The sequence below is a fragment of the Oncorhynchus kisutch genome, unplaced genomic scaffold (genome assembly GCF_002021735.2).
Source record: "Oncorhynchus kisutch isolate 150728-3 unplaced genomic scaffold, Okis_V2 scaffold1355, whole genome shotgun sequence".
Classification (NCBI taxonomy): Eukaryota; Metazoa; Chordata; class Actinopteri; order Salmoniformes; family Salmonidae; genus Oncorhynchus; species Oncorhynchus kisutch.
The window spans coordinates 19900-32119 of record NW_022263300.1 but is presented as its reverse complement, the minus strand read 5'-3'; the positions used below and the strand labels follow the sequence as shown (position 1 = coordinate 32119).

The 12220-nt window shown below is 43.3% G+C and overlaps 1 protein-coding gene across 5 annotated transcripts in view; it reads right to left on the bottom strand.

Moving 5' to 3' along the window:
• LOC109877260 (monocarboxylate transporter 6) overlaps window positions 1–7588 on the bottom strand; it is a 19361-nt gene extending 11773 nt beyond the window's left edge. The window contains exons 1-2 of one of the 5 annotated variants that reach the window (XM_031818384.1): window positions 7463–7588; window positions 5081–5766 (exon numbers count right to left, since the gene is read on the bottom strand). In XM_031818384.1, the coding sequence (XP_031674244.1) occupies window positions 5081–5366 (286 nt within the window). In that variant the 5' untranslated portion in view covers window positions 5367–5766; window positions 7463–7588. The other 4 variants (XM_031818386.1, XM_031818382.1, XM_031818383.1 and 1 more) reach the window with 4 other exon arrangements.
• Window positions 7589–12220: the final 4632 nt, after the last annotated feature.

The following is a 12220-nucleotide window of genomic DNA, read 5'->3' as shown; positions in this document are numbered from 1 at the left end:
TTTCTGTGTCAACATACATTGAGGTGAAAGATAACACACAGTGAATCATTAACCTGTTGTACTGTTCATTGAAAACAGACTTTATGTATTGGAAGTACTTCAATCAGCCAAAGTAAAGACACGAAAACAAATGTGTACAATCCTACAATGACAGGTAGATCGCTACCACCAGTTGTGTGTGTGTGGGTGAGAGGAGAGAGAGAGAGAGAGAGAGAGAGAGAAGAGAGAGAGAGAGAGAGAGAGAGAGAGGATGAGAGAGAGAGAGAGAGAGAGAGAGAGGAGAGAGAGAGAGAGAGGAGAGAGAGAGAGAGAGAGAGAGAGAGAGAGAGAGAGAGAGAGAGAGGAGAGAGAGAGAGAGAGAGAGAGAGAGAGAGAGAGAGAGAGAGAGGAGAGAGAGAGAGAGAGAGAGAGAGTGAGAGAGAGAGAGGGTGAGAGTGAGGGTGAGAGAGAGCGAGAGAGAAGCAGCAGCAAGATTTGTGACCGGTTGCCACAAGAAAAGGGCAACCAGTGAAAGAACAAACACCATTGTAAATACAACCCATATTTTTTTAATTGAATTGAATTGAGAGAGGGTGATAGAGAGAGAGGGTGATAGAGAGAGAGGGTGATAGAGAGAGGGTGATAGGAGAGAGGTGAGTAGAGGAGGGTGATTAGAGAGGAGGGTGATAGAGAGAGAGGGTGATAGAGAGAGAGGGTGATAGAGAGAGAGGGGATAGAGAGAGAGGGTGATAGAGAGAGAGGTGATAGAGAGAGAGGTGAGAGGAAGGGTGATAGAGAGAGAGGGTGATAGAGAGAGAGGGTGATAGAGAGAGAGGGTGATAGAGAGAGAGGGTGATAGAGAGAGAGGGTGATAGAGAGAGAAGGTGATAGAGAGAAGAGGGGTGATAGAGAGAGAGGGTGATAGAGAGAGAGGGTGAAGAGAGAGAGCGGTGATAGAGAGAGAGAGGGTGATAGAGAAGAGAGGGTGATAGAGAGAAGAGGGTGATAGAGAGAGAGGGTGATAGAGAGAGGGTGATAGAGAGAGGGGTGATAGAGAGAGAGGGTGATAGAGAGAGGGTGATAGAGAGAGAGGGTGATAGAGAGAGAGGTGATAGAGAGAGGGGTGATAGAGAGGAGGGTGATAGAGAGAGGGTGATAGAGAGAGAGGGTGATAGAAGAGACAGGTGATAGAGAGAGAGGGTGATAGAGAGAGAGGGTGATAGAGAGAGAGGGTGATAGAGAGAGAGGGTGATAGAGAGAGAGGGTGATAGAGAGAGGGTGATAGAGAGAGAGGGTGATAGAGAGAGGGTGATAGAGAGAGAGGGTGATAGAGAGAGAGGGTGATAGAGAGAGAGGGTGATAGAGAGAGAGGGTGATAGAGAGAGAGGGTGATAGAGAGAGAGGGTGATAGAGAGAGAGGGTGATAGAGAGAGAGGGTGATAGAGAGAGAGGGTGATAGGAGAGAGTGATAGAGAGAGGGTGATAGAGAGAGAGGTGATAGAGAGAGAGGGTGATAGAGAGAGAGGGTGATAGAGAGAGAGGGTGATAGAGAGAAGAGGGTGATAGAGAGAGAGGGTGATAGAGAGAGAGAGGTGATAGAGAGAGAGGGTGATAGAGAGAGAGGTGATAGAGAGAGGGTGATAGAGAGAGGGTGATAGAGAGAGAGGGTGATAGAGAGAGGGTGATAGAGAGAGGGTGATAGAGAGAGAGGGTGATAGAGAGAGAGGGTGATAGAGAGAGAAGGTGATAGAGAGAGAGGGTGATAGAGAGAGGGTGATAGAGAGAGAGGGTGATAGAGAGAGAGGGTGATAGAGAGAGAGGGTGATAGAGAGAGAGGGTGATAGAGAGAGGGTGATAGAGAGAGAGGGTGATAGAGAGAGAGGTGATAGAGAGAGAGGGTGATAGAGAGAGGGTGATAGAGAGAGGGTGATAGAGAGAGAAGGTGATAGAGAGAGAGGTGATAGAGAGAGGGTGATAGAGAGACTAGACTACTTTATCACTGACCTCAACCCAGAGTCTCTCAGAGCGTTCACAGTCAGCCCACTGACACCCCTATCAGACCACAGCAAAATCACAGTCTACTTAAACAGAGCAATACTCAATCATGAGGCATCAAAGCCAAAGGAACTGAGTAACATTAAGAAATGCTATAGATGGAAGGAATGCAGTTTGGAAACCTACCAAAAAACAATTAGGCAACAACAAATTCAATCCCTCTTAGACAATTTCCTGGGTAAAACGTTCCACTGTAATAGTGAAGGTGTAAACTTGGCAGTAGAAAATCTTAACAGTATATTTGACCTCTCAGCTTCCCTATCAAATCTAAAAATCTCAAATAGAAAACCGAAGAAAATTAACAATAATGACAAATGGTTTGATGAAGAATGCAAAAATCTAAGAAAGAAATTGAGAAACCTGTCCAACCAAAAACATAGAGACCCGGAAAACCTGAGTCTACGCCTTCACTATGGTGAATCACTAAAACAATACAGAAATACACTACGGAAAAAGAAGGAACAGCATGTCAGAAATCAGCTCAATGCAATTGAAGAATCCATAGACTCTAACCACTTCTGGGAAAATTGGAAAACACTAAACAAACAACAACACGAAGAATTATCTATCCAAAATGGAGATGTATGGGTAAACCACTTCTCCAATCTTTTTGGCTCTATAACAAAGAATAAAGAGCAAAAACATATACATGATCAAACACAGATCTTAGAATCAACTATTAAAGACTACCAGAACCCACTGGATTCTCCAATTACATTGAAAGAGTTACAGGACAAAATAAAACCCTCCAACCCAAAAAGGCCTGTGGTGTTGATGGTATCCTCAATGAAATGATCAAATATACAGACAACAAATTCCAATTGGCTATACTAAAACTCTTTAACATCATACTTAGCTCTGGCATCTTCCCCAATATTTGGAACCATGGACTGATCACCCCAATCCACAAAAGTGGAGACAAATTTGACCCCAATAACTACCGTGGAATATGTGTCAACAGTAACCTTGGGAAAATCCTCTGCATTATTATTAACAGCAGACTCGTACATTTCCTCAATGAAAACAATGTACTGAGCAAATGTCAAATTGGCTTTTTACCAAATTACCGTACAACAGACCATGTATTCACCCTGCACACCCTAATTGACAATCAAACAAACCAAAACAAAGGCAAAGTCTTCTCATGCTTTGTTGATTTCAAAAAAGCCTTCGACTCAATCTGGCATGAGGGTCTGCTATACAAACTGATGGAAAGTGGTGTTGGGGGTAAAACATACGACATTATAAAATCCATGTACACAAACAACAAGTGTGCGGTTAAAATTGGCAAAAAACACACACATTTCTTCACACAGGGTCGTGGGGTTAGACAGGGATGCAGCTTAAGCCCCACCCTCTTCAACATATATATCAACGAATTGGCGAGGGCACTAGAAAAGTCTGCAGCACCCGGCCTCCCCCTGCTAGAATCCGAAGTCAAATGTCTGCTGTTTGCTGATGATCTGGTGCTTCTGTCACCAACCAAGGAGGGCCTACAGCAGCACCTAGATCTTATGCACAGATTCTGTCAGACCTGGGCCCTGACAGTAAATCTCAGTAAGACCAAAATAATGGTGTTCCAAAAAAGGTCCAGTCACCAGGACCACAAATACAAATTCCATCTAGACACTGTTGCCCTAGAGCACACAAAAAACTATACATACCTTGGCCTAAACATCAGCACCACAGGTAACTTCCACAAAGCTGTGAACGATCTGAGAGACAAGGCAAGAAGGGCATTCTATGCCATCAAAAGAAACATAAATTTCAACATACCAATTAGGATCTGGCTAAAAATACTTGAATCAGTCATAGAGCCCATTGCCCTTTATGGTTGTGAGGTCTGGGGTCCGCTCACCAACCAAGACTTCACAAAATGGACAAACACCAAATTGAGACTCTGCACGCAGAATTCTGCAAAAATATCCTCCGTGTACAACGTAGAACACCAAATAATGCATGCAGAGCAGAATTAGGCCGATACCCACTAATTATCAAAATCCAGAAAAGAGCTGTTAAATTCTACAACCACCTAAAAGGAAGCGATTCACAAACCTTCCATAACAAAGCCATCACCTACAGAGAGATGAACCTGGAGAAGAGTCCCCTAAGCAAGCTGGTCCTGGGGCTCTGTTCACAAACACAAACACACACTACAGAGCCCCAGGACAGCAGCACAATTAGACCCAACCAAATCATGAGAAAACAAAAAGATAACTACTTAACACATTGGAAAGAATTAACAAAAAAACAGAGCAAACTAGAATGCTATTTGGCCCTACACAGAGAGTACACAGCGGCAGAATACCTGACCACTGTGACTGACCCAAAATTAAGGAAAGCCTTGACTATGTACAGACTCAGTGAGCATAGCCTTGCTATTGAGAAAGGCCGCCGTAGGCAGACTTGGCTCTCAAGAGAAGACAGGCTATGTGCTCACTGCCCACAAAATGAGGTGGAAACTGAGCTGCACTTCCTAACCTCCTGCCCAATGTATGACCATATTAGAGAGACATATTTCCCTCAGATTACACAGATCCACAAAGAATTCGAAAACAAATCAAATTTTGAAAAACTCCCATATCTACTGGGTGAAATTCCACAGTGTGCCATCACAGCAGCAAGATTTGTGACCTGTTGCCACGAGAAAAGGGCAACCAGTGAAGAACAAACACCATTGTAAATACAACCCATATTTATGCTTATTTATTTTATCTTGTGTCCTTTAGCCATTTGTACATTGTTAGAACACTGTATATATATATATAATATGACATTTGTAATGTCTTTACTGTTTTGAAACTTCTGTATGTGTAATGTTTACTGTTCATTTTTGTTGTTTTTCACTTTATATATTCACTTTGTATGTTGTCTACCTCACTTGCTTTGGCAATGTTAACACATGTTTCCCATGCCAATAAAGCCCTTGAATTGAATTGAATTGAATTGAGAGAGGGTGATAGAGAGAGAGGGTGATAGAGAGAGAGATGGTGTGTGTTCAATCATGCAACAATGCCTCAATGTACAATGACAGAAGCATCCTCACCACCAGCGTGCAGCACAGCAGTCATGATAGCAGGCACCCAGGACGTCTCTGTGTTGCTGGAGCTGAACTCAGCCTGTAGCTCCGTGTAAAAGATGCCAATACAGGAAGGGAAGGCCAGCGTTAGAGCCAGGACCAGGATAGTAGCCACCAGGACTACCCAGCCCCAGCCCCCATCCGGGGCCACCTGTTGGGCATACCCGTTCCCAGACAGCCCAGCCCCTGGTTCTCCAGTTGGGCCATTGTGGGGTGGTAACCCAGTAAGGTGGTGGTGTTGGAGGGGAACCATCCTCCTCCTCCTCCTCCTCCTCCTCCTCCTCGTTTTCCTCCTGCTCCTCTGAGTCACTGTCTGTGCTCCTCCTCACAGTACTGTGGTTCACCCCGGTCCAGTCCTGAGACGTCCGTGTCTCTACCACATCCTCTGACCCACTGGACCCCTCTGCTCCAACCTTGGAACCCCTGGACCCCTCTGCCCTAACCTCAGACCCCCTGGACCTCTCTGCCCTAACCTCGGGTCCCTTAGGCCCCTCTCCTCCACTACCCCTCCTCATCAGGACTGTGTCGCCCTGGGTCTGGTTCTGTCTGGTCCTCTGGGTCCTGTGGGACTGGTTCTGTCTGGCCTCCAACTCCACCCCCTCTGTCATCCTGCCTAGCTGGCTGTGGACTGGGCCCGCTGCTAGATCAGCTTCCTGTGTGGAGGGTGACAGGGAGGGAAGGAGGATAGATGAGATGGAGGGAAGGAGAGTGGGATGAGAAGAAGAGAGAGAGAGAGAGAGAGAGAGAGAGAGAGAGAGAGAGAGAGAGAGAGAGAGAGAGAGGTAGAGAGAGAGAGGTAGAGAGAGAGAGGTCTGATGTTGTTAGTTACTCAGAGGCAGCAGCAGCCTGACTGTGGTATTGGCTCTGTGTCTAACAGCCCTGATAATGGATGCAGAGGGACAAAGCAAAGCAGCCTCACTGGCTGAAGATATATTGTAAATGGATCAACTTGAGTAAATGTTTTCCATGAATACCCCAAAATAGGCTATTAGACAGATCCTTTCTGCCAATGCATAAAGGGTGTACAAGAGATCCACCTTTCTTTGTCTCAACTCACTCACTTTTCAGCACCAGTATTTCTACTGCACATCATCATCTGCACATCTATCACTCCAGTGTTAATTTGCTAAATTGTAATGACTTCACTACTATGGTCTATGTATTGCCTTCTATTGTATTATTGACTGTACATTTGTTTATTCCATGTAGTCCACACCTCAGCAATTTCAACAACAACAAAATCTCAGAAAGGTGAGTTCCAGACATTTCTAAATTATGCTACATTACCTGTTATTGTTTTATGGCCATCATGAAAAATTGTAACTATGTTGTTGTTTGTGTCGCACTGCTTTGCTTTATCTTGGCCAGGTCGCAGTTGTAAATGAGAACTTGTTCTCAACTAGCCTACCTGGTTAAATAAAGGTGTTCTCAACTAGCCTACCTGGTTAAATAAAGGTGTTCTCAACCAGCCTACCTGGTTAAATAAAGGTGTTCTCAACTAGCCTACCTGGTTAAATAAAGGTGAAATAAAATATACAATTAAAAAAATATAATAATCACCAATTAGCCTGAAAGATTACCTACCGTATACATGGTAGATATGATAATAACAAGGATGCACACTCTATTGCTATAGCTGTAATAAAGTCATATGCAATTGTACATTAAATAGATTTGAACAGATAAGCAATCTAAATACAAGTAATGTGGCACTCACCTTGATTATAAGATAAATGCATAATGGCTGTAACCTATCCTACACAAAATCCCGTTGGTTTTCCTACCTGGAGTGTCCCTGGTCAGCCCGTCAAAAACCCGGCGAGATATTTTACCATTAACATGTCGATGAAGTCAGTGGGTGTTAGCATAATTAATTTACCATGAATACGATTATATCACTTTCACAATTACCCTAAATCGCGCGGCATCACCAATGTTTTCCCGGTGTCCATGTCGGGGCGTCAACACAGAACGCGTTAAGTCGCCCGCGGTACCACAGGATGTGTGTGCAGACAGAAAACATACGCCTCTCAAATCAGGTGGCGTTGCGTGAACTCGCAGTTCTTTCAAAAACGCTGTCAAACCAAATCCTGGAGAACACCGGAGGATTCAATCGCCTCTCTTGTTCTCAACTTTCATTTGCCGGTCTGCCTGGCAGAAAGCCATCAAGCCCAGTCACAGCACTGGATAGGACAAATCTCTCCGGCACCAATATTATCCAATCAGTTTGCCTACAGACAAGCCGTCAACAAAAATCCCCCTTTGTCATTATTGTAAATCCCCAGGACTCGTGTTCAATTAATCTAAACTACTTCATAATAAATACAGAATGATCAAGATTAGGTTTACCATATAAAGCCCGGTTGCCTGTTTATCGTATAGTTTCTCGTCAGAGGTCCCTTGCGAATTTGTCTCCATGGGAACAGAACGGCCCGGGTTTCTGGTTTGCACCTGCAGCTCTACAGGATATCAGACCGCAATAAATCTAGAATAATGTAACAATCATTGGCCATTTTGGAAACTAACATAACCTATTACACAATATGTTGCAATAGGTCTAGGCTAAATAATGATATTAACATTGTCAGATGACATTTGTCATAGCCTATCCTCGATGAGGCAATGTGCAGTCAGTTGCGGTTCTAGCTTGTATGGTTCCCTGGGCGAACCCCCCCCGACATTTGGAACAACACAAATAAATAATCATAACATTTTAAACTATAAAATAAAACATATATACAAAAAATACGCCTCATAAATGTAACAAAAATAATGAACAAAGTCAAATAGAAACAAATGTTAGTATATAAATACAAAATATAATCAAATTATTACACTATTCATTTACTACCTTGTCTGCAAGGGGATTCATCCAGCAACTTTTCGGATACTGGCCCAACCACGAACCTACCTGCCGCCCTAGGCGTAAGACACCACAAAAGACTGCATATATTACAAAATATCAGCAGACTACAGACGTTTTTAAGTAGCTGTATACCTTTTATCTTTAGCGTGTTTCTCCTCTTTCCACTTTTCCCTGATGGCTTAGACCTTTTCTTGTCCATTTGTGTTGAATTGGCACTCGAGCATTAATACATTACCCATCCTCCAACACTGTTAACCAAGAGTCAAGACTACATTACCCATCCTCCAACACTGTTAACCAAGAGTCAAGACTACATTACCCATCCTCCAACACTGTTAACCAAGAGTCAAGACTACATTACCCATCCTCCAACACTGTTAACCAAGAGTCAAGACTACATTACCCATCCTCCAACACTGTTAACCAAGAGTCAAGACTACATTACCCATCCTCCAACACTGTTAACCAAGAGTCAAGACTACATTACCCATCCCCCAACACTGTTAACCAAGAGTCAAGACTACATTACCCATCCCCCAACACTGTTAACCAAGAGTCAAGACTACATTACCCATCCCCAACACTGTTAACCAAGAGTCAAGACTACATTACCCATCCTCCAACACTGTTAACCAAGAGTCAAGACTACATTACCCATCCTCCAACACTGTTAACCAAGAGTCAAGACTACATTACCCATCCTCCAACACTGTTAACCAAGAGTCAAGACTACATTACCCATACCCCAACACTGTTAACCAAGAGTCAAGACTAAACCAATTCACCTTGGTGGTGTGCAGACTGGTTTTATATTATTCTTAACGATTTCGCACAAACTAGGGGAAAAATGCAACAATATGTCTGTGAAACTATACATTCACAGTATTATGAATGAATTGTGGTTTATTTGGTAGCATTTCGTAGTGTGACTGATTTTATTAATTGCATTAGTACTGTACAAAGTTAAAGGTGCACTATTTGATAGCTCCCCCTACCTCGGGCTTCCAGTGGTGGAGAGACCAGAGGTCAACCTACCTCCGCCCCCTCCAATCTCGTACTTCTGAGTGGGAGACCTTCCCAGGCAGTAAGTAGCCTGGTTAGCTCACAAACTAGAATCAGGGCGCCCACTCCGACAAGGTTAATGACCCACAGTCCCACACCATGACATGATATCATTGACTTGACATGCAAATGAGCGATAGAAAACCAATTGCGCAAATGTCACCATTCCGCATTTTTTGCAAGATGCCACCCTGGGCAGCTGCCCGTGTCATCCATACCTAAGTCCGCTACTGTTTACAATAATTAGGCCTAAATAAGCCATACCAAAAAAATATTAACCTAGTGATGCAAAATGCAACAATTTCAAAGATTTTACTGAGTTACTGTTCATATAAGGAAATCAGTCAATTGAAATAAATGAATTAGGCCTTAATCNGGTGATAGAGAGAGAGGGTGATAGAGAGAGAGGGTGATAGAGATAGAGAGGTGATAGAGAGAGGGTGATAGAGAGAGGGTGATAGAGAGAGAGGGTGATAGAGAGAGAGGGATAGAGAGAGGGAATAGAGAGGAGGTGATAGAGAGAGAGGGTGATTAAGGAGAGAGGGGATAGAGAGACGGGGTGATAGAGAAGGGGGATAGAGAGAGGGTGATAGAGAGAGAGGTGATAGAGAGAGGGTGATGACGAGAGAGGGTGAGATAGAGGGTCACACGCGCGGAGAGCTGGGTGATAGAGAGAGAAGTGATAGAGAGGAGAGGGTGATAGAGAGAGAGGGTGGGTGATAGAGGGGTGAGAGAGAAGAGGGTGATAGAGGAGAGAGGGTGTGATAGAGAGAGAGGGTGATAGAGAGAGAGGGTGATAGAGCGAGGGTGATAGGAGAGGGAGAAGGGTGATAGAGAGAGAGGGTGCATAGAGAAGAGGAGGGTGATAGAGAGTAGAGAGAGGGTGATAGAGAGAGGGTGATAGAGAGAGGAAGGTGATAGAGAGAGAGGTAGTGTGATAGAAGAGGAGGGTGATAGAGAGACTAGACTACTTTATCACTGACCTCAACCCAGAGTCTCTCAGAGCGTTCACAGTCAGCCCACTGACACCCCTATCAGACCACAGCAAAATCACAGTCTACTTAAACAGAGCAATACTCAATCATGAGGCATCAAAGCCAAAGGAACTGAGTAACATTAAGAAATGCTATAGATGGAAGGAATGCAGTTTGGAAACCTACCAAAAAACAATTAGGCAACAACAAATTCAATCCCTCTTAGACAATTTCCTGGGTAAACGTTCCACTGTAATAGTGAAGGTGTAAACTTGGCAGTAGAAAATCTTAACAGTATATTGACCTCTCAGCTTCCCTATCAAATCTAAAAATCTCAAATAGAAAACCGAAGAAAATTAACAATAATGACAAATGGTTTGATGAAGAATGCAAAAATCTAAGAAAGAAATTGAGAAACCTGTCCAACCAAAACATAGAGACCCGGAAAACCTGAGTCTACGCCTTCACTATGGTGAATCACTAAAACAATACAGAAATACACTACGGAAAAAGAAGGAACAGCATGTCAGAAATCAGCTCAATGCAATTGAAGAATCCATAGACTCTAACCACTTCTGGGAAAATTGGAAAACACTAAACAAACAACAACACGAAGAATTATCTATCCAAAATGGAGATGTATGGGTAAACCACTTCTCCAATCTTTTTGGCTCTATAACAAAGAATAAAGAGCAAAAACATATACATGATCAAACACAGATCTTAGAATCAACTATTAAAGACTACCAGAACCCACTGGATTCTCCAATTACATTGAAAGAGTTACAGGACAAAATAAAAACCCTCCAACCCAAAAAGGCCTGTGGTGTTGATGGTATCCTCAATGAAATGATCAAATATACAGACAACAAATTCCAATTGGCTATACTAAAACTCTTTAACATCATACTTAGCTCTGGCATCTTCCCCAATATTTGGAACCATGGACTGATCACCCCAATCCACAAAAGTGGAGACAAATTTGACCCCAATAACTACCGTGGAATATGTGTCAACAGTAACCTTGGGAAAATCCTCTGCATTATTATTAACAGCAGACTCGTACATTTCCTCAATGAAAACAATGTACTGAGCAAATGTCAAATTGGCTTTTTACCAAATTACCGTACAACAGACCATGTATTCACCCTGCACACCCTAATTGACAATCAAACAAACCAAAACAAAGGCAAAGTCTTCTCATGCTTTGTTGATTTCAAAAAGCCTTCGACTCAATCTGGCATGAGGGTCTGCTATACAAACTGATGGAAAGTGGTGTTGGGGGTAAAACATACGACATTATAAAATCCATGTACACAAACAACAAGTGTGCGGTTAAAATTGGCAAAAAACACACACATTTCTTCACACAGGGTCGTGGGGTTAGACAGGGATGCAGCTTAAGCCCCACCCTCTTCAACATATATATCAACGAATTGGCGAGGGCACTAGAAAAGTCTGCAGCACCCGGCCTCCCCCTGCTAGAATCCGAAGTCAAATGTCTGCTGTTTGCTGATGATCTGGTGCTTCTGTCACCAACCAAGGAGGGCCTACAGCAGCACCTAGATCTTATGCACAGATTCTGTCAGACCTGGGCCCTGACAGTAAATCTCAGTAAGACCAAAATAATGGTGTTCCAAAAAAGGTCCAGTCACCAGGACCACAAATACAAATTCCATCTAGACACTGTTGCCCTAGAGCACACAAAAAACTATACATACCTTGGCCTAAACATCAGCACCACAGGTAACTTCCACAAAGCTGTGAACGATCTGAGAGACAAGGCAAGAAGGGCATTCTATGCCATCAAAAGAAACATAAATTTCAACATACCAATTAGGATCTGGCTAAAAATACTTGAATCAGTCATAGAGCCCATTGCCCTTTATGGTTGTGAGGTCTGGGGTCCGCTCACCAACCAAGACTTCACAAAATGGGACAAACACCAAATTGAGACTCTGCACGCAGAATTCTGCAAAAATATCCTCCGTGTACAACGTAGAACACCAAATAATGCATGCAGAGCAGAATTAGGCCGATACCCACTAATTATCAAAATCCAGAAAAGAGCTGTTAAATTCTACAACCACCTAAAAGGAAGCGATTCACAAACCTTCCATAACAAAGCCATCACCTACAGAGAGATGAACCTGGAGAAGAGTCCCCTAAGCAAGCTGGTCCTGGGGCTCTGTTCACAAACACAAA